At 37.3% G+C, this 21,854-nt stretch overlaps 1 protein-coding gene and 1 long non-coding RNA gene across 11 annotated transcripts in view; one reads left to right on the top strand and one right to left on the bottom strand.

Annotated features, from left to right (window-relative positions):
• LOC127520458 (SLAM family member 5-like) overlaps positions 1-21,854 on the top strand; it is a 162,261-nt gene that overhangs the window by 8,958 nt on the left and 131,449 nt on the right. For 2 of the 10 annotated variants that reach the window (XM_051908557.1, XM_051908558.1), the window contains exons 5-7: positions 711-746; positions 828-1,187; positions 1,578-2,296. In XM_051908557.1, the coding sequence (XP_051764517.1) occupies positions 711-746; positions 828-1,187; positions 1,578-1,663 (482 nt within the window). In that variant the 3' untranslated portion in view covers positions 1,664-2,296. Of the gene's footprint in view, positions 1-710; positions 747-827; positions 1,188-1,577; positions 2,987-4,578; positions 4,909-5,003; positions 5,295-5,392; positions 5,516-5,643; positions 5,680-7,133; positions 7,484-7,706; positions 9,342-13,596; positions 14,134-14,718; positions 15,055-15,142; positions 15,428-15,544; positions 15,668-15,795; positions 15,832-16,649; positions 16,689-19,474; positions 19,828-20,100; positions 20,370-21,854 lie in introns of those variants that run through there. The other 8 variants (XM_051908564.1, XM_051908563.1, XM_051908559.1 and 5 more) reach the window with 8 other exon arrangements.
• Positions 9,796-13,093, bottom strand: LOC127520471 (uncharacterized). The gene is made up of 2 exons (XR_007932131.1): positions 10,879-13,093; positions 9,796-10,795 (listed from the first exon to the last, which is right to left on the bottom strand). It is a non-coding gene; the product is annotated as an uncharacterized LOC127520471 (long non-coding RNA).

Raw genomic sequence — 21,854 nt, 5'->3', positions numbered from 1 at the left:
CAGATCTAGTCCGCCAAGAACAAATACATTAATATCAGCATATTTAATAACTTGCTAAAACTAGTTAGAGAGTTGCTGAAATATCTGAAATGCTTCCAGTACTCATTTTCTCCAGAATAGATGCACAATACCAGCTGCTCTCTCCCTCTCTCTCATCTCTCCGACAGTGAGTCGACACACAAACCCTCCTCCCCTCACTCACTCGTTTCATTTGCTCCAGATGAATATTGTTGCTGTTACAGGGCTTGAATTTCGGCGTGGGTTTGCGCACAATTTTACTTATTCCCACAGATTTTGTGCTCACGCCCAAAGTGCGTCACATAAAGCCGCCTCTCAGTGCTAAATTGAGCTCTTTTTTTTTTTTTACTTTAAACAGTCAAATACACACAAAATAATGTCAAAATGCCGGTCTTGGTGAGTATTCACGTCAACACAGTCAGTTATGTTTTAAGTGAAGTGAACGTAAACTTTTGAGAAAGAAAACGCATGTGCAACAGTATAATGGATCCGTGCATCAGGTCTTAAAGTGACAGCAAATTATGAGATAATATTAAAAATATCCGTATGGCAGTTTTTCCACATGGTATCGATGTCAAAATTATGGCTAGTGAAAATGCTGAGTGGCTGGTAACTATGGAAAACCACAAGCCACAGAAGCTGGTGAGCAAAAATATATATAAACATTTTTTTCTTACCTTTTGTTTAAACAGGTCAAAGTCCTGGGCAAGACATTGAGCTGAATAATGGTAAGATATTGTTACTGTGTCTATTCTGTCATCAAACAACAGTACACTGTCTAATCTCTATCTCCATTCCTGTTTGTTCAGCTGATGGTGAGAAGGTCGAACTGAAGACAGTGTCAGTGATGGTGGGAAAGTCCATCACTCTAAACACCGGCGTCACCGAAATACAAAGTTTTGATGTGCTACACTGGAGGTTTGGAAAATCAGGTGCAGATGACACAAATCCGTTTGTTGTCATTGCCAGACTGAATGAACTGAACAATAGCGGTTGTTTCGATCATGATGAAAGTTTTAGAGACAGACTACAACTGGATAGAGTAAACCTGGATCAAAACACTGGATATCTCACAATCAGTGACATCAGGCCTACAGACTTTGGAGTTTACAAACTAAATATCACCAGGAATGGACAAAATATGATCTCCAAGACATTTCTTGTCCAAGGTGAGTAGCTCAAATCTGTCAGTGTAATAAAGATAGAACAGTTAATACATTTTACTGGATTTATTGGCTAAATTTGGCATACAGTTCCCATATTGCATTATCGCATTATCATCTAGTGCAGGAGATGACAATTTTCTTAAAGCTTCATTAATCATATCACTATTTAATAGCAAGTGAAAAGGTCATATTTCAGAAAAAAAGAATATTAGAATCATTTGCCAAATATGAGCTAAACATTTAAAAGATGCAGTGATAAATAAAAGTCCTTTTTGTCTCTTTTGCACTGTTTTTGTTCTGTATTTGTATATTTTAGGCATATATTTGAGTAACGGTCACTTCCACACAGATGTAGATGTAACATCAACACGTTTTTTTTTTTTTTTTTTACAGATTCTTCAGAAAGCAAAGAAGATGCATCAGAGGAGACAAAATCTCTGTTGAAGAACGGACAGATCTCTGAAAGCACGTGTCTATAGTGACATTATCCCTGTGTGCTTTTACGAGCCTTTAAATCAATCACCCTGGAAAATGTGTTTGAAATGAATGCTTCATACCTGTGAAAGGTATAACGGGAAAGGGTTTGTTTTAACTTTACACTAACATTTGTTTTTTGGTTATTTTAATGTTGATGAAATGTATTACCATTAACCGTCATCTTGTCTGTTGTGCAGATATTAATGTTATGTATATTTTATATTTGTTACATTGTATGTTGACAGTTACTGTTTTGAACAGTGTTAAAGGGACAGTTCACCCAAAAATGAAAAATTTGTCATCATTTACTCACCCTAACATTGTTCCAAACCTGTATAAGCTTATTTGTTATGCTGAACACAAAGGAAGATATTTGAAAGAATGTTTGTAACCAAGCAGATCTCGCCCCCCATTGACTACCATAGTATTTTCTTTCCTACTATGGTAGAGATCTGGTCTTCCAATTATAATGTTTTCTGTCCTCTAGTGGACATTCAGTATATGTTGGGAATATGGGTTTGATTACGGTTTTAGAATGTGAAAGAGAGGCTGCATTTTAAGCCTCATTAAAAACAAAACACGGATTTATTATTTTTTTTATAACATTTTAATATTAATAAAAAGCTTTTAAGTAATGATACGTGTCAAGTGATGTCTCATTAACTTTCTTAGTTGGTAAGTATAATATATATATTTAATTTTCATACTGATTTAATTGGCAGTAGAATTACTCATGCTAATATAAATGTTCACTTTATGCAGAGTAGGCCTACTTACAATTAGCAGAATTTCACTGTATTTAATTATTTTCCGTAATAATTATTAACCTGCATTTGCCGACATTATAAAAAACATTAGTTTGACTTTGAACTTTGACTTATTGGTGGCGCTTACCCTTTCTAACACACCCATTCAAACACACTGTTGTCAGCTACTTCCGGTGTGGGGAATCCAATCTGATCCATTTAGAAATCCCAATGGACTTGCTTCCTCATTTTTACGAAACGCGGATTTAATAGTACGCCTATGTTTTGCCAGAAGTTCAATGCTTAAGAACGGTCACAAATTATTTTTTCACTCGTGTAAACTATAAATCTATCGATCTGAAGTCGGTTAAATATAATATCCTCACTTAAAAACTGGAATAATGACGTTAATCGTCGCTGTCAGCTCGTTTAGAAAAGGCTCTATCACATCAAACAAACTGAGACTCGACGGAAAACTTTAATAACTGCAATAGACAAATTTTCACTTGTTTTTTTACCCACACGCACAGAAATAGGCTATGCTGTTTGTTTTCATTTTCGCCGGGTTACTCGTGAACGGTGAGTAGATATAAATGGTTCGTATTTAGTTTCACTGTGCAAACTTGAACTAAATATTAATATTCATGTAGATATTTTGGGGTAAGTAAAAATGTGTCTTGGTGGTGTAAAAGAAAATTTTGTATTACAGGTGCACGTTTTTTTTTTTTTAATGTATGAAACCAACATGACTCAAAAGTTTTCTGTGCTGATGTCTTATTCACTACTATTGCATCAACATATTATTATTATTATTTTTTTTTTTTTTTTTTTGTCCAGAAAGCTTATTTTTTTTATATTTTTAATGCAATTTTTTGGAGATTTGTTATTTTATTTATTTACCTTTAAATTAATTTTATCAATAAATAATAATTTAAGCACATCCTTTACATTCTTCACTTAAATTCAAAATAAACAATTTCATGCATAGCCCTTTTAATTAAAGGAACACTCCACTTTTTTTGAAAATAGGCTCATTTTCCAACTCCCCTAGAGTTAAACAGTTGAGTTTTACCGTTTTCGAATCCATTCAGCCGATCTCCGGGTCTGGCAGTACCACTTTTAGCATAGCTTAGCATAGTTCATTGAATGATATTACGCAGCTTCTCTCACAAATGTCTCCATGGTTGCAAGGCACGCTCCCTGTGCAAGCAGGGGGTCACAGGCGCTGCGTAATATCATTGCGCCTGCTGCAGCCATGGTATGGCAGCAAAGTTCCTTGATTATTACGCCGGAATGAGAGTATAGTTCCTAGCCATATCGGCCTAGAAAATCGCAGCTTTTCATTTTCCGCCGGTTTTAGTACACGATGTAACTACAGAAGAGTCAAGTTTTAAATAAGAAAAATATTGAAACTCTTTGGTCATTTTTGAGCGAGATGCTAACGGTCTAATCAGATTCAATGAACTATGCTAAGCTATGCTAAAAGTGGTACCGCCAGACCCGGAGATCGGCTGAATGGATTCGAAAACGGTAAAACTCAACTGTTTAACTCTGGGGGAGTTGGAAAATGAGCCTATTTTCAAAAAAAGTGGAGTGTTCCTTTAAGCTCAATATATCTTACATTGGGTGTCTTTGCCGACCTCTTGTGGAAAAAAACATATAACATGAAAAATATAAAATAATAACATGATATTTCATGACTCTTACCACTAGATGGAGCAAACGAGCTGTTCCTCTGGGTCCTAAAGTCAGTGTCTCTTCAGTATGCATTCAGAGACACATGTAGACATTATAAAATATTTTTTTGGTAAAGTTTTAGCATTTTTAGTTTGAATTTTGAGCACTTTTAGTTTTTTTTTGCATTCTGTTCATTCCTATTGACCTGCAAGGGAAGGATTTGTTACTATTTTTAAATTTCAACCACAAAACCATTTGAATCCAGTCAAATTTTTGTGTGTTCGTGGTTTAAGTGTGACAAAAGTCCTGGGCTGTCGGACTACTCTGATGAACACTCAAAATGACTGAAGGATGAAAGGAGGAATAGTTCACCAAAAAAATTATATTCTTTTATCATTTTCTCACACTCATGATGTTCCAATCGATTCTACTTTATTTCTTCTGTAAAACATGAAACTGAGTTCTCTGTCTGAGAAACTGCCTCTGTTCTTCAGGTGTGTTTGGTGTTACAGGTGAAATACAGTCAGTGATAGAGGGAGATTCTGTCACTTTATACAGTGATGTTACTGAAATACAGAAAGCTGATCTGATACTGTGGACATTTGGACCTGACAGCACTCGTATAGCTCAAATCAATAGACTGGTCAATAAGGTCTCGTTATATGATGATGTTCTTGATGGGAGATTCAGAGACAGACTACATCTGGACAAGACTGGATCTCTGACCATCACAAACACCAGAACTGAACACAGCGGCGTTTATGAACTACAGACCTTTGGTGGAACTGAGGCACCACCGAAGAAATTCAGTATTATTGTTTCTGGTGAGTCATTCTCTGGATGCATTAGGTTTGATTTCATTGAATTGCAGCGTCAATCCATTGTAGAGTGAAACACGTTATTCTCTCATGTTTTCCAGCTCCTCTGCCCGTTCCTGACATTATCAGAGACTGTTCGTTATCAGAAAGATCATCAAAGCAGAATTGTTCATTGGTGTGTTCAGCTGTGAATGTGGGTCATGTGACTCTCTCCTGGTACAAAGGAAACAGTTTATTGTCCAGCATCAGTGTGTCTGATCTCAGCATCAGTCTCTCTCTACCTCTGGAGGTGGAATATCAGGATAAAAACACCTACAGCTGTGTGCTGAACAATCCCATCAGCAACCAGACTCAACATCTGGACATCACTCACCTCTGTCACACATGTTCAGGTACCTCTAGTCTCAGTCTCTCTGATAGGGCTTTATTAATGATATTGTGCAATATCACTGATTCAGTTGCAATACTAATATCTCTCCTTCGATTATAGCACCAGGTTTTTCTGCAGGTGTAATAGCGCTGGTTTGTGTTTGTGCTCTGGCTGTGGCTGCAGGATTGTGTGGTTTTTACTATTACCATCAGCACAAGATGTCGAAACAAGCAGATCAAGTGGGTATGTGTTACCTAGAGCTGATTTCACAAAAGAAACATACAAGCTTTATTGTGCAGAATATAGTTTTGTAAGAGAGTTTGAATTTACTTTGACTTCATTCTTTAAATTAAGTGATTATTTTTATACAGATCAACCTGATGAAGAACATATTCAGCTGACCAATGGTGAGATACAATTTAATATGTGTACTGACTCTTGAGTTTAAGATGTGGCTTTATTCTGTCCACTGAGGCACTAAACATCTTAAAGAAACTATATTAAGAGAGACAAAGTTTATAGATGACAAAAGTCTTCATTGAATTAAAGGCTTAGTTCATCCAAAAATGAACTCACCCTCAAGTTGTTCCAAACCTGAATGAGTTTCTTTCTTCTGCTGAACACAAAAGAAGATATTTTGCCTCCAGTTTCACATATTTAAAGGCTTAAAGTATTAGTTCACTTTCCAGTGAAAATTAGCCCAAGATTTACTCACCCTCAAGCCATCATAGGTGTGTATGACTTTCTTCTTTCTGATGAACACAATCGGAGATATATTAATAAATATCCTGACGCATCCGAGCTTTATAATGGCAGTGAACAGGACCAACGAGTATGAAGCTGAAGAAAGTGTCTCCATCCACATCCATCCATCATCAACGTACTCCACACGGCTCCGGGAGGTTAATAAAGTCCTTTTGAAGTGAAGCGATGTGTTTGTGTAAAAAAAAAATCCATATTTAACAAGTTATGAAGTAAAATATCTAGCTTCCGCCAGACCGCCTTCCGTATTCAACTTACGAAGAAAGGGCAAAACTATTGCAGTTCAAAATGCTTACGCTACGTCCTACACTTTTCCCTTAACTGAAGCAAACTGAAGTTTCCGTAAGTTGAATACGGAAGCCGGTTAGATATTTTACTTTATAACTTGTTAAATATGGATATTTTTCTTTTAGAAGGCCTTTATTAACCCCCCAGAGCCGTGTGGAGTATGTTTATGATGGATGGATGTGGATGGATGCACTTTCTTGAAATTCATACTCATTGGTCCAGTGTGTTCACTGCCATTATAAAGCTTGGATACGTCAGGATATTTATTAATATAATGCAGATTGTGTAATATAATGCTGTCTGATCACCAACATTCTTCAGAATATCTTCTTTTGCGTTCAACAGAAGAAAGAAACTCAATACAAGTTTGGAACAACTTGAGGGTGAGTAAATGATGACAGAATTTTCATTTTTGTGTGAACTAACTCTTTATGTCATGTGATTATTGTTAACATAAAAAAAATTCAAGGAGACACTGGGGATGTTGATCAGCCAAACGATAGTAAAATTACTTTCTCTGGTGATTTTTGGCCTATAATAAGTAATTGACCTATATCTTAAAACTGCAAAGTTCAAACTATAACCAGCAGGATATATTGAATTTAGCGTCAATGATAGAAATATCAAATATTTCCACTCGCAAATTTTGCATCTAGTTCAGTTGATCACGCAAATTAGCCGTGTTGACGGACAAAAAGTTGCTTGGTTTGAATGAATTTTCCACTCTGAAATTTCGCTAATGTGACCGCATATCTTGTTTGTTGTACAAGTGATCACAGCTACATGACAGAGGCTCCTGTTTGTTCTTCAGGTGTGTTCATTGAGAAAGATGAAATTAAGTCATTGTTCGTGATTGAGGGAGAATCTCTCACGCTATACACTGATGTCACCGAAATACAGGAGAATGAGCTGATACGCTGGAAGTTTGCTGATTCAGAAAAACGCCATTGTGCTGAATTTGTTGTCATAGCTAAGTGGTATAAAACAAACAATGAGGAATACTTATATAATGAAGAAATATTCAAAGACTGTTTGAAACTGGACCACAAAACTGGATCTCTCACCATCACAAAAATCACACCTAAACATTATGGACATTATAAACTACACATCACCAGCGAGGGACAGAATATCTCAAAGACGTTCAGTGTTGTTTCCTATGTGAGTAACTTGAGTCCTTCAAAGTAATACTTGTTTTATAACCTGGCCAAGCTTTGGTTGGCTGCTTTGTCAGTGTCCGTTCATTGTGAATAGCACAAATCACGCCATAATATTCCTCAGTGCATCACAACAGTTAGCCTGTTGTAGTCAGGAGGCTACAGTGCAATTTCATTTAATTTTTTCCTGTTTTTACCACCTTCTATACGTCTGTGTTTTCCTACAGGTTCCAATGACAAGACAAGGGACACTCCAGAGGAGTCAAACCCGCCCTTGATAACAGAAGAGGAGCATACAGTATAAACACTGGAATATAATCCACATCAATTCCATCATCATTTCAATTCCCAAATTGAGATAAACCACAATGGACTTCTGTAACAAAAGATGGGATTCTCCATGATTTTGCTTATTGGCTGGCATATTTTTCATTGCAAATGAATAGCGCCTATTTTTAAATAAACATTATTTATATAAAAGCTATATTGAATTGAGAATATTATGTTTATTAATTTGAGGTTCTGATGTACTGTAAGAAAATAAAATGGACCCTTTTCACATTTTCAACTTTTATAACACTGAATGAGAGACTAGGCCTACATTAAATATATATAAAAATTCATTTCATTTAATTATATATATATATATATAATGTATATTTGTTTCCATTTGTGCAAATAGCAAAAGAAAAACTCCACAATAGTGTTTGCACAACTTTCAAAAAGAGGGAAAAAATAGAAAGCGATTGATAATGGCAGTCCGAAGAAAGATGTCATTTTTACCATCAGTCCCACAGCTGCTGTATTAGAAACACCTTCACAGCAGCGTAAACTAGTTTTTTTTTTTTTGTAATTTTATGCAAATGTAATATAATAATAAACTAATTATAGTGTTATAAATGTACATACGTTTTTTTTAAAAAGAAAATACAAAAAAATTTGCAAGATTTACAATATTGATGACCGTTAAAATGCGTCATCACAGTTTGTGAAAAGGGTCTATTAATAGGTGGCGCAAATTAAGTTTATTTCACTTATATTTTAACCTCTTTCAGTTTACGGTATTGAAAACACGCTGTCTGTTGGGCATTTCTAACTTCAAAATCTGTTTACTGAGCTTTACTGTTAAGGTATGGACTCAGTCGTTGAAGAACATGGAGGCTCTGTCGTTTTGCCGTGCAGCTACAGAAGCATTGCACTTGAAGAACTGACAGTCCACTGGAGACACAACGACACCAGGAATGTATATGATATTAGCCAAGGAGAAGTTTCTGTAAAGGATCAAGACCCAGCGCACAAGAACAGAGCTGAAGTTTTATCTGAAGAGCTCAAGAAGGGCCAGATCTTTCTCAAACTCGCCGATCTTCAGATCTCTGATAGAGAAACGAACCTCTGTTTTGTTCCGGATTTGAGACTTTATCAAAGTACTCAACTGGTGGTCAAAGGTGTTAATACTCCTAATTTTATACGTTTGGAGTTTCTATGTGAATGCAATCTTAACAGAGTTGGTTTAAATAGTCAAACATGTACAGTATTGTTTTTGCATGCCAGACAGCACACATATTTTGCTGCTAGCAAAATAACTAATAGTTTTCCAAGTGTATAATTTTTACTCCTGATTTTTTTGAAAATTCAAGAGCAGTTCAAGGAACTCGGCGAAATCAGGAAGTGCTGTCGAGCAGATCTTTAGTGTGAAAATGTGCAAACTTTCCTTCTAATTCACCTTTGAATGATCTAGCTGGTCCGACCATATAATACAATACTTTTTTCCTAAAAATGTTTCTTTTAATTATGAAAACAGTTTTGTTTCTGCCTTTTAACAGTCCCAAATATAACATGTTCTGCACAATGCTGTTACTTCAGCTTCTTGTTGTAGAGTGTTATGTCTCTTGTCACCTGATGCCTGACTGATATGATCTGCATTGAAGTTTGTGCATTTTGTTCATGTTTCAATCTAGGAACTTCACTTTCAAAGTCTGTAACTACTGTCTATAACTACTGTATCAGATGTGATATACACATCACATATTTTCATATATTAACTCTTTGCATAAGAGAACAAGTCCTAATCCTAACATTTATTCCAAAGTCCCTTTTAGGCACTTTTTTTTTTTTTAAGCAGAGTCTCTGTTCTTTCTTTTGATATATTGCATGTTCAGGTATTCATACAACAAAATATTCTGGGTGGCATGAAATTTTTGTGAAAATTAACAAAAACATTGGCAGTGGCTGGCAACTTTAAAAACAAAAATGCTGGCAGGGAAAGAGTTAAATTATCTGATGTGCAAAACCTAGTTATGATTCACAGAAAACATATTTGTTGCTTAGTTTGCATGAAATCAGTCATTTATTGAGAGAGGAGTAAAAGAAGAATCAAAGCATAACAGAATGGCAAGAGATTCATTTTAAACAATAGTTGTAATGTAGGCTACAGTAATATACTACTGTAATATATAAGCTTACTTGTATTTTTTTACTTGTTAAGAAAGTGTGATCGTTATTGTTTAAATTACTGTTTTCTTATTATGAATAGCTCTAACTATTTTGCAACCCTAACTTCAACACGAACCCGAGCTCTGCGATTTAAGCTCTCCCGGAAGGCTCTGCGGATGTGGTCTTCTGAAACTCCATCAGCCACAATGATCTGAGAAATAGTGGTGCTTTCACGAGACGACCGTCTCACATTTCTCTGGATCTGCAGGTTGTAGTAGAGCCGATTGTTGCGTGGGAAGGTGCCCTGCAAGTCAATACGTAGATCGTCAGATCTGATCAGATTAGATGTTGCCCGATTCCTCAGGTATCCATTGTTCCATCGATTGATTAAGTTTTCCGCATCGTTTCTCCACTGTCTGCCGTTTAAGATGTTAGCTGGCTCCTCAAAAAAGGTTATTATACGGTTATTCTGGTCACGCACAGAGTAAAACTCCGTCTGTCTCTTGTTGCGATGTTGAGAGGTGATGTGACTGACTTCTCCAGATTCAATGATCTTCTTGTCGTCCTTCACCAGCCCACAGTATCCCCAAGTAAAGACATTAATTCTGCACCAGTAGTAGTCTTCTCCATGCTCTCCACACATACTGTCAGCTCCGCACTGCCTACCCCAGTAGTCCATGTTTTCCTGAGGTGAACAGTACAAAGTTTGGCTCCTTCCATCTCCATCAATAGTCTTGCACTTGTACTCACCACCGTCTAGCTTGCAGTCTTCTATACATGGTGTTCCAAGATGGGTCAAGAAGGTTGTTCCAGCACTTAGCCACGGTGAACAGAAGAGGAAGAGCAAAATGAGAAAGGTGTGTAGATGTTCCATTCTTTCTGTCTGGAGGAGAATGAAGTGAAGAGTAAGAGGCAGCAGTAAAAGGACATGCTGAAATAACATCATAAATGCATAAGTTTACATACCCTTGAATGTTTGGCCTGATGATATTCACTCACGTTCACAGATCGGCTGAAATGGCTACTGTTAGATTAATTTTTAGGTAGACTATTGAAAGCCTCAATGCTCCTGTGATGTGTGGCAGCAGCAGCTCGAGATCTCGGGAGATTGATCAGGCAGACACAGAGGCAGTGTAATACTATAACATTCTCAAGTTTATTCATGAAGATGGGTCATATTTATACACGCATGATCAGGAAATAACATCCAGGATGTCCTGGGCTTCCAATCGTAGTACTCAGATGTCAAACCTCACCATATTTGGCATATGAAGGCGAGGCATACAGGCTAAAATGCTGTTTTTTCAATTTTGAGATTTTGGGCTTTTAGTAAAGTGTTGTTGTTGTTGTTGTTTCAGACCAGTGGTAAGAAAACATCCAAAATCCACCTTTGTTTTCATTTATTTTTTGGCACTTAAAATACATATTTTTAAAGGCTGTTTTCTCAAAATGAGTTTTTTCTCCTATACACAGCCATATATCAGAAGCACTTACACACAACAAACTTTACAGTTTTATTCCTATCTATATTCTGAAGGTTTTCACAGAAGGATTTGTTCATATTTAATTTGCCAGATTATATACAACATTTTATTTCAAAGAAAAACTGTGATTTTCTGAATTATGGAGTGATAAAAAGTGATAAAAAGCGATACTCAAAATCCCCTCTGTAAAAACCTGTGACCCTAATATGTTCAAAATGCATATGCACCTGACTTCATCCAATGTTGAGATTTTTTTACTAGAAATGTGCATTTTTAAGTAAATAATGCATCATTTGCATATTTAAACATAACATTTGAGAAAACTTGTAATGCAAAAATTTTTGCAGTTCTTATTGTAATCAATCCACTGGGGAAGTATGGTGTTATTTTATAACTGTTAGTTATTTTTTTTACCCTGTCCCCTGTCTCACCTTAAGAAATATAGTAACAAGTATGAGATGTGCGTGAGTAAATGTATATATGCACGTCTTGATTTCATGTGTATCAGTGTGTCCAAGGTCTACTTCTTGTTTTGTCTAAGTGTGTCCACGATGTGCACATAACATAATGGAAAGAAGAAGTTACATACGGGCAGTCTACTTGGATCTGCCCGGGCATGAATTTCGAATGATAAGAAGCAGCTGCTTGATTTTGTTGAGTAAAACCCTCACATATGGGTTACAACATTTACCGACGGTAAGACGGCTTTTCTGGAGTTTTGAGAGTCCCATATAGGCAGAGACTGCAGGATTGTTGGACTGTTTTCTCATGCATTCTGAATAGGAGTAATGTTTAGAATCACAAGAATCGCTTCCTCTGTCTGTGACATTTTTCGACCATTTGAATTTTTAATCAAAGACCTATTTCTTTATCTCCTCCTAGGCAGTCGGTTCACATGGAATGAAATTTGATATGCAAAAACTTATCAAAAGAATTTTAGGACTTGAGTTTGGCCTATGAAGTCCAAACTACAACAGTTATAAGCCGCTATCCAATCACATCCTCTGTTGAGGCATGTGAGTTTTTTGTGTTGCACATCAAGGAATTTATTTGTTAAATGTATTTCAATTGTAGTTAATTCGTTTGTATTCTTATTGATTAAAAACTGATCAGCCTCATATGTCTTCTATCCGCATCTTGCCATTTCCATCCAGTTTTTTTTAAGCAATGTCCCAAAATTGCCACAAAATATATGGATGAAACCATAACTAGCACTACACAAGTTTAACATCCAGATGTGTTTGTGAAGAAAGATAAAATTACGTGAGTATCAGTGATAGAAGGACAATCTGTCATGCTACACACCGACGTTATTGAAACAGTGAATCGAGCCGATATGGTGGAAGTTTGCCGATTTCAAACAGTTGAGTGTACCGAGTTATTGGTTGTTTTCATACCTTTTGCAAGACATGTTCATGCTTTTCATCTTCAGAAAGATCTTTCTTTCTCCCCATATTGCATGAGAACTGTGACTCTTAATAATATGGAACAAAACTTCTGGTTATGGCGTTGAGATAAGTGGTAGCATTATCTTGCGTCGTGTCCAGTTTAATCTAATTTCATAAATAATTGCTCTTGCATTTCTAATAGAAATATATTCATATATTTCTAACAAAAATGGCACCTAAATTGTTGAAAAATAAAGGAGGTCCCGAGACTTTGGTCTACTTCTACTTGTACATGTTTAAATATTTAGATCACTTCTATTATTGATTGCTATTAGGATGTGATGAGAGTTTCAACCAGTATAACAAAAGTGTTTATAAAACAAATTGCTGACCCTACCTTTAATACTTAGTTCAGTGTTAATGAACGAATCAGTGATGTTTGAACGTTTCCTGCCCTCTAGTGGACAATCTACAGTTTTGCTGTTTCAGTTGTATAATGCGAATTAAGAGACTGCAATTTTGGTCTGAAAGTTCAATTTCAGCCTCATTTACCACAAAATATGATTTTTTTTTTATGCAGCTTTTTTAATAATAAAAAACTTGTCATGTCAAGTAAACTGTGAATGCATATGCATAGAATGCTAAAACTTCTGGTATCCTTTTTATCCTGTCATATCTTAATAACTGTCTTTGTAAGTGTAATACTTTTTACCTCAAAGAAAAAAAAAAACGGGATTTTCACTTTAATTCTGTTAAAAAATGATTACATTTTTCCCCCCCAGTGTATTAGAAATTTCACAAAGTTTGCCCTTGAACTTTGACCTATTGATGGCGCCTACACACTTTCTTACACACCCATTCATTTTGTTAAAACGTTTGATTTTTAGTGGCGTGTGCTGAACAATCAGTGTGAGATTTTTCCGGCGCTCGAGCTGCGTATCTACTGTTGTCCTTCGACAGATCCCATATTGCGAACTTCCAAAGAACTCACTTCCTTATCTTGATCGGATTTGTTTTCTGGATCGAATCTGTTTTCATAACATTGAAATTAAGAACTTTGTTAGCGTTTTACTCGTATAAACGCTACCTATTGATTTGAAATTGGTTAAATATGATAAAATCATCTGTAAAAGTGAAATAATGTTTATTATCGTCGCTGTCACTATATGCGGTTTAGCTCTTTTAGAAACGGTTCTGATTGGACGAACCGATCGAACGCTTTGAGACTCCACGGAAGATCCAGTTTACAATGGACATCTTTTACTCATCTTTTACTCATCGTTTAACTACTTAAATGTACAGAAATATGGAGATGTTTGTTTTATTTTTCCTTCCGTTACTCGTGGATGGTGAGTAGCTTAAACGTTTTTGAGAATTTTACTTTCACATTACACTTTTTATGAAATATCTAAAATGATTTAATATTGGTCTCTCTCTCTCTCATTTATACTCTTTTAGTAGGCTAACATACTTTAAATTTCAGAATTAAAATTTGTTTTGTGGCGCTCATTACTGCATTAACTTAAATTAATACTAAGTAACGTGATCTTACCTGTGAACTCCCTTATTCTCATGACCACCTTTCATTTTGTTGTTCCTGTATTCACAAAATAGGACTTGAAATGTGGCCATGACTTGAAGATTTGAATAGGATTAGAAGTAGAAATTATTGGCATGCATGAAGCTAAAACAGAAAACTTTTTACTCACCCTCATGTCATACTAAACCCATATAACTTTATTTCTTCTGTGGGACAGAAAATAAGACATTTGACTATTGAATATCCACACACTGCTCGTTTCCATGCAGTAAGGGTGAATAGAGAAGAAAGCAGCGATGAAAGCACCATAAATTATGACAATATTAAATTAAGACTCTGTGATTTCACTTGGATTTGTTCGACTTAAATCTCTAAAACTGTCTCTGTTCTTCAGGTGTGTTTGGTGTTACAGATGAAATACAGTCAGTGTCAGTGATGGAGGGAGATTCTGTCACTTTATACAGTGATGTTACTGAAATACAGAAAGCTGATCTGATACTGTGGACGTTTGGACCTGACAGCACTCGTATAGCTCAGATCAACAGATCGGTCAATAAGTTCTCGTTATATGATAATGTTCTTGATGGGAGATTCAGAGACAGACTGCATCTGGACAAGACTGGATCTCTGACCATCACAGACATCAGAACTGAACTTGCTGGACTCTATAAACTCCAGCTTATTGGTGGAAAAGAGGTCCCGCCCAAGAAATTCAGGATTATTGTTTCTGGTGAGTCATTCTGTAGATGCATTAGGTTTGATTTCTTTGCATTGCTGTATTGATTCATTACAGACTTAATTCTCACATGTTTTTCCAGCTCGTCTTCCTGTTCCTGTCATCAACACAAACTGCCCTTTATCGTCATCATCATCATCATGTTCATTGTTGTGTTCAGCTGTGAATGTGAGTCATGTGACTCTCTCCTGGTACAAAGGAAACAGTTTATTGTCCAGCATCAGTGCGTCTGATCTCAGCATCAGTCTCTCTCTACCTCTGGAGGTGGAATATCAGGATAAAAACACCTACAGCTGTGTGCTGAACAATCCCATCAGCAACCAGACTCAACATCTGGACATCACTCAACTCTGTCACACATGTTCAGGTACGGCAGCGCTGAATTTTCACTGAGCTAATCAATCTATTTTGGTCATATTCAGGTAAGTCAATAGCAAGTTTTAGCAGTTCCATTACTGACGAGGATTCTCTCCTTCCATTATAGCAACAGGTTTGTCTGCAGGTGAAATAGCGCTGGTTTGTGTTTGTGCTCTGGCTGTGGCTGCAGGATTGTGTGGTTTTTACTATTACCATCAGCACAAGATGTCGAAACAAGCAGATCAAGTGGGTATGTGTTACCTAGAGCTGATTTCACAAAAGAAACATACAAGCTTTATTGTGCAGAATATAGTTTTGTAAGAGAGTTTGAATTTACTTTGACTTCATTCTTTAAATTAAGTGATTATTTTTATACAGATCAACCTGATGAAGAACATATTCAGCTAACCAATGGTGAGATACAATTTAATATGTGTACTGACTCTTGAGTTTAAGATGTGGCTTTATTCTGTCCACTGAGGCACTAAACATCTTAAAGAAACTATATTAAGAGAGACAAAGTTTTTTGTGAAGATCTTGTCTTTGTTCAGCATATTGGTCATGTTGTCGTGAAGCCGATTAGCTCAGAAACAGCATAAAATAGAAACTGTCAGGGTATATCCCAGCTAACAAAATAATTTATTTTATTTATTTATTTTTTTTAATGATCTCTGAATGTTTAAAACATCCCGTTTTCTCCTGGTTGTGCGAAGATTAGAGAAAACATTAAGGGAACATTCTATTTTATAATTTTGCAGTATAGGAATGTTACTTTTGAATGTTCTCTGAACCTTGATGCCAGTAATTATTTCTGAATGTTGAGAGAACCTTGCCAGAACGTTAGCTAAAGTTCTGAAAATGTTCCCTGTTACCTGGGTATATACCAGAGTATTATAAGGTGAGGTTGAACAAATAACCGGAGGAGCAGGTTTATGGATTGTACTCAGGTGAAGGGTGTGACTGAGAGGGAAAGGATAGGTTGTAGGAAAAGCACATGGGAACTCCAAATCCATTACCTCAACACACACTCTCGCAAATTTTTTTTAAGAATGAGCAATTACTGTGTAAATATATTAAATGTCCTGGCTCTTATATCCAGCATATCCAGTCTTCAGTGTCACATGATCCTTCAGAAATCATTCAAATATGCTGATGTGCATACTGAAGCTCTGTGTGCCTGTGTTTGTGTGTTTCATTTACAACAGATTAACATTTGTGTTTGTTTTCACCAGATGGGGACACATCTAATAAGAAGAGAAATTTACAAAATAGTAAGTTACTATATAACTGTGTGTACTTTTCAGACAACAAACACTATTACAAAGAACATTTAGATCTACATTTATTCATTTTTGTTGATGCTTTTATCCAAAGCAACCTAAACAGTTTACCCTAAGTAGGGAGTAACATGAGAAATGCTGCATTGCACAACTGTCCAGTTGCTCAGAAAAGTACAATCTAGAGAAGAAGGCTGGAATGTAAGTCGTCCGGGTCCTACTTGCCCCGCTTTGTGCAGGCCTCGAACCTGGGTCTCTGGCATGGGAGGCAGACACGCTAATAAGGAGTCTAAAGACTCTAGCGTGTCTCTTGAGATCAGGGGAGTGAGGTTTACCTGCACGGCTCACACTAGCTGGCCACCGTTACACTCACCCCCTAAACCTCAATCCCATCCGGGTCACGGCACCAGTGTAACCCCTATGGGTCCTACTTTCCCCGCTCTGTGTGGGAGGCGGGTGCGCTAACAAGGAGGCTAAAGACTCTAGCGTGTCTCTTGAGATCAGGGGAGTGAGGTTTACCTGCACAGCTCACACTAGCTGGCCACCGTTACACTCACCCCCTAAACCTCAATCCCATCCGGGTCACGGCACCAATGTAACCCCTATGGGTCCTACTTGCCCCGCTCTGTGTGGGCCTCGAACCCGGGTCTCTGATGTGGGAGGCAGGTGCGCTAACAGGGAGGCTAAACATGACAACCTTTAACGTGAGTCGCTAATGCGCCTTGAGATCAGGGGAGTGAGGTTTACCTGCACAGCTCTCACTATAGCTGGCCTCTGTTACACCTGGAGAGCTCCATCTGTGAGGTTCAGGATGGAGTTTGATAGTGCTGAAGGCTGCTTGGAAATAAATAAACAGGGCTTCGATAGCGGATAGCGAGGTTGTTGTATGAGAGAAAAAAGTGTTTAGTGTTGGTTAGAAGGGGTCAGAGGGGTTAGAAGAGCACCTTTCATGGGTGGTTATTGTGGGCTCCCCAACACGCGGAGCCCGTCCACAATGCATGTCTATCCGCTACATCACTGGTAGTATATGTAAATCGACAAAGTTTACTCGTTCTTCGTATTACCTGGACTGAGAAATTTGCTCTTATTTGTCAGCAAAAGTCCATTGGATGACACAAAACATCCTTTCGTAAAAACTACAGATTATACTTTTGCATTTTTGCAGAACAGTTATACTAAGGGTAGGTTTATCACTGAAGATTGTGCCATAGTATGTCTACTCTTTAAACAGTGTTACCGTAAAAAGGAACACTATGGCAACAGTTTTTCTCTTCCGTTTGACCTAAAACACGCCGTTCATGGTCATCCAGTTTAAAATGTTGTCTACAAACATAGAGGTTTTTCTGTCACAAAGTTCTCTGCGTATTTATGATACCTTGCAGCATTAAGTCGCTGCCTACAACACGCTGGATCCTTCACTGAAACCGAAATTAACTTACTCCGCTAGACTTTATTCTTTGAATTCTTGCACCCAGGAGCAATACAAGTTGACACCATTATGACTAAAAGTTTGCTAAGAAGTATTTCCTACTAAAGTAAGGCTGTATTTCACTGCAGTAAGTGTATCCTTAGCAGACTAATTCTATCTTGTCACCACTGACTGCTTTAGGGTCTTACTCAGATTGACTTGCAGGCCAGAATTTTTTAATTTAGTCCAGAATTTTTGACAGAACTGTCTCATTTCATGTCTATCAGAAGCTGTTCATCTTCGGGTGTTTTATCTATCACAGCAGATGAGTATGCATGTAAAGGAATTTAACATTTACGGATTTCTTTCCTGTCCAGAGTGTCATTTCCAGGTCTACAGATAGGACCATATGTTCTCTTTTTCCCGGAAATGTCCTGGCCAGAAATGTTCCAGTTTTGGCTTTGTTTTTTTTATACTTGCTGAAGGTTATGACTGAAAAGTAATTTGACCAATAGAGTGTACATAATCGACCAATCGTGGCTTACGAGAAGGTGGGATCTACAGAGAACGGTCAAAGCACTGCAAATATGACAACATTTTAATGCATGAAGACTGTCAACAGGAACAGTGGCGTGCACAGAACTCTGCATGGAAATTGCATTCTGGGGGCACCTCGATACGACCTAAAAGGGCACTTTCATGATTAAAGGGGCAGGATTTAGAAATCCTGGCCAGGACATGTCTGGGGAAAAAGAGGACATATGGCCACCCTACTATAGAGGAACTTTAGAGTCAGAATGAAGCTGAAATGATGAACAGTGTATGAATGAGAAACAAAAACCACAAGTAAATGAAGTGATGGTGAGCTGTTTTAAACAAGTCAGTCAAAGTTAGGAGTGCTTGACCACAAACGGACCCACAACTACAACACGAATTTGTGCGGGAGTTATCACACAGAGAGGAGAGTGGTGTATTTTGCAGATATTACAAATAATCAAACCTGTTTGGTGGGAGTTTGCTTGGGAGAAGGGTGTTGCTGTGTCCTCTGAGCAAATCCAGGTTTCGATGATGAGCTTTACTGACAACTGACTGGCATTTCCACAGTCCCATACAAAGAGAGCGATGAGGAGGTACAGAGAGACTGCAGGCTTGTTGTATCATGTTGTACAGCAGCACAGCGCTTCCTCTGTTCCTCTGTGACATTTGTCCACCATTTCAAATTTTCAGAAAAAACTACTGTTAACAAAATTTGATATGCATGATCTGGAGACCCTAGATTTTTTTCTGTACAGAAAAAATCATTAAAAGCTGTCATGTTATCTGATGGTGGTTCGATCTCCATCTGAAAAAACTGTTTTTGTTTGTTCTCCAGGTGTTTTTGTTACGGAGGATAAAATCACATCAGTGCCAGTGATGGACGGACAATCTGTCACACTACCCACTGAGATCACTGAAATACAGCAAAAGGAGATGATATGCTGGAAGTTTGCTAATTACAAAGAATGCAGTTGTGCTAAATTTGTTGTCATAGCAACACTGTATAAAGCAAATAATGAGGAACACCCATATAATAGAAAAATTTTAAAATTCAGAGACAGTTTGAAACTGAACCACAAAACCGGATCTCTCACCATCTCTAACATCACACCTAAACACTATGGACATTATAAACTACAGATCACCAGCGAGGGACAGATGACCATTCATACATTCTTTGTTTCTCATGTGAGTAGATTGAGTCTTTCAAAGTAATATTTTAATATTCAATAAAGACAGATCATAAAAGTAAGGAATACAGTTTTATGTTCTTTGCATCTTTTTTTGTTTTTTGTTTTAAACCCAGAGATACATTATGCAGTATTTCTGTCAGAGCGTCATATTTCATTGTGAATAGTTAAAAATCACTGTAATGGGAAGACTAATTTAATTTTTAGATTGACAGGAACATTCAAACACTTTCCCTATTTTTACTTTCTATGCTTCTTTATTTTCTCACAGGTTCCACTGCATAGCGAGCAGACCCCAACCCAGAGGAGACAAACCTGACCTTGATCACAACAGATGACCTTCCAGTATATAATCACTGGAATATCATCCACATTTGAATTCCACTGACTAAAACAAGAAACATTTTTCTAGTTTTTTTTTTTTTAACATCCCTAATGACAAAATACCTTATGCTGGGTACACACCACAAGTTAATCGGGCTGATTTCGGGCCGATTTCTCCCCTTCCAACAATCCTAGGTAATGTCCCGATTATCTTGATGGTTCTACAGATTATCTTATCAGATTTTCCTGTGGTGTGAGGTGTGTTAGGAGTGACTGAATCTGCTCGGAAGAACGTCGGAGGCGCCCCGATCATGATTTCTGATCAGAAATCCTGATGTGTGGGGGGAACCCCAAGGACAAAGGCACGCATGCTCTGGAGATTATCAAGTTAAACGAAACACTATCCAATCAGAAGCGAGCTGACAGAAGATGTCCTTTACTTTTTTTTCTGTGAATTTTCGAGATGGTCCTTACTGCAGAACATGAGATCCAGGGGGCAAGGTTGGATCCAGATCCAACTCGTCACACTTTACATATCCCTAAACCTACCCATCTCCAACCCCTAGATCTGGATCCAACTCCTCCCACTTTACATATTCTTAAACGTACCTGTCTCCACCCCCTGGATCTCGTGTTCTGTAGTGAGGGGCTACTGGAATTTTCTGTCAAAATCATTCCAGACACTATCATCGCAATTTCTTCCTGCCTATCGTCTGCCATGTTTATACTAAAGTCTTGAGAGACTCTGTTTTGTGTGTGGTGTGCTGTCTTTGTCACATTACGGCACACCTCACACTATAGGAGCAAAACGGTTAAATCTAGGATTATTTGTCCTCATGTTTGTGGTCTCTCACATTTTGAAAATGTTATAAGATTTTAAAAATCTTGTAGTGTGTACCCAGCATTAATGACAAAAGTAAAGTTGAGAGTTCTGTAAAGCTTATATAAAATGTATGTTTTGATACATTACACCTGTTTGTCAGGAGAAAGGAACTATTAACTAAACACAACAGTTAATATGGTTTATTTTATTTATTATTGTTATATTTTAATTATGTTAAAACCGTTTAACTGTTATCACACTAGTATTTTTAGTATTAATAGTAAAATAGTATTTTTTCCTACATTTTCTGCATATATTTTTTTCCCATTTTAATTTTTTTTTTTTTTTTTTTTGTTACATAAAAAATATTTAAAGGAGTCATGACATGAGAAATCAAATATGACTTGATCTTTTGACATGTAAGAGGTCTTTGTACTATTAAAACATCATACAAGGTTCATGGATTAAAGCGTCCCCCTCATTATAAACAAAGCAAGCCCCAAAAACAGCTCTTTTTGATGCGTGATTTTTCCCCCCAAACGGTTCAGCGGAAATCCCTGCCCTGCAACCAATTTCATTGGCTGAGGTTACAGTGACGGGTAGGTTGAGGGATCAGGGTTGGGTGTAGGCAATTGTACTGTAATTGACTGTAATTACATGGCCAAGGAAATGTTTAGAATCGGCTCCAGGGTGGGATTTCCGCTGAACTGGTTTGGGGGGAAAAAATCATGCCTTTTTGATATTTTGGGATCTGTGATGTCACACGAACACATACATTTGCATATGACTTCCTCCAGAGCAAGACACCAACGAATAGTTATACATCAGCACACCATAGGCCCCGCCCACTGGTGTTCAGTCGATTAGCGGCTGACTTT

Source organism: Ctenopharyngodon idella, chromosome 10 (assembly GCF_019924925.1).
Source record: "Ctenopharyngodon idella isolate HZGC_01 chromosome 10, HZGC01, whole genome shotgun sequence".
Taxonomy (NCBI): domain Eukaryota; kingdom Metazoa; phylum Chordata; class Actinopteri; order Cypriniformes; family Xenocyprididae; genus Ctenopharyngodon; species Ctenopharyngodon idella.
The sequence above is the reverse complement of the archived record's forward strand: the minus strand, read 5'-3'. Positions and strand labels throughout refer to the sequence as shown.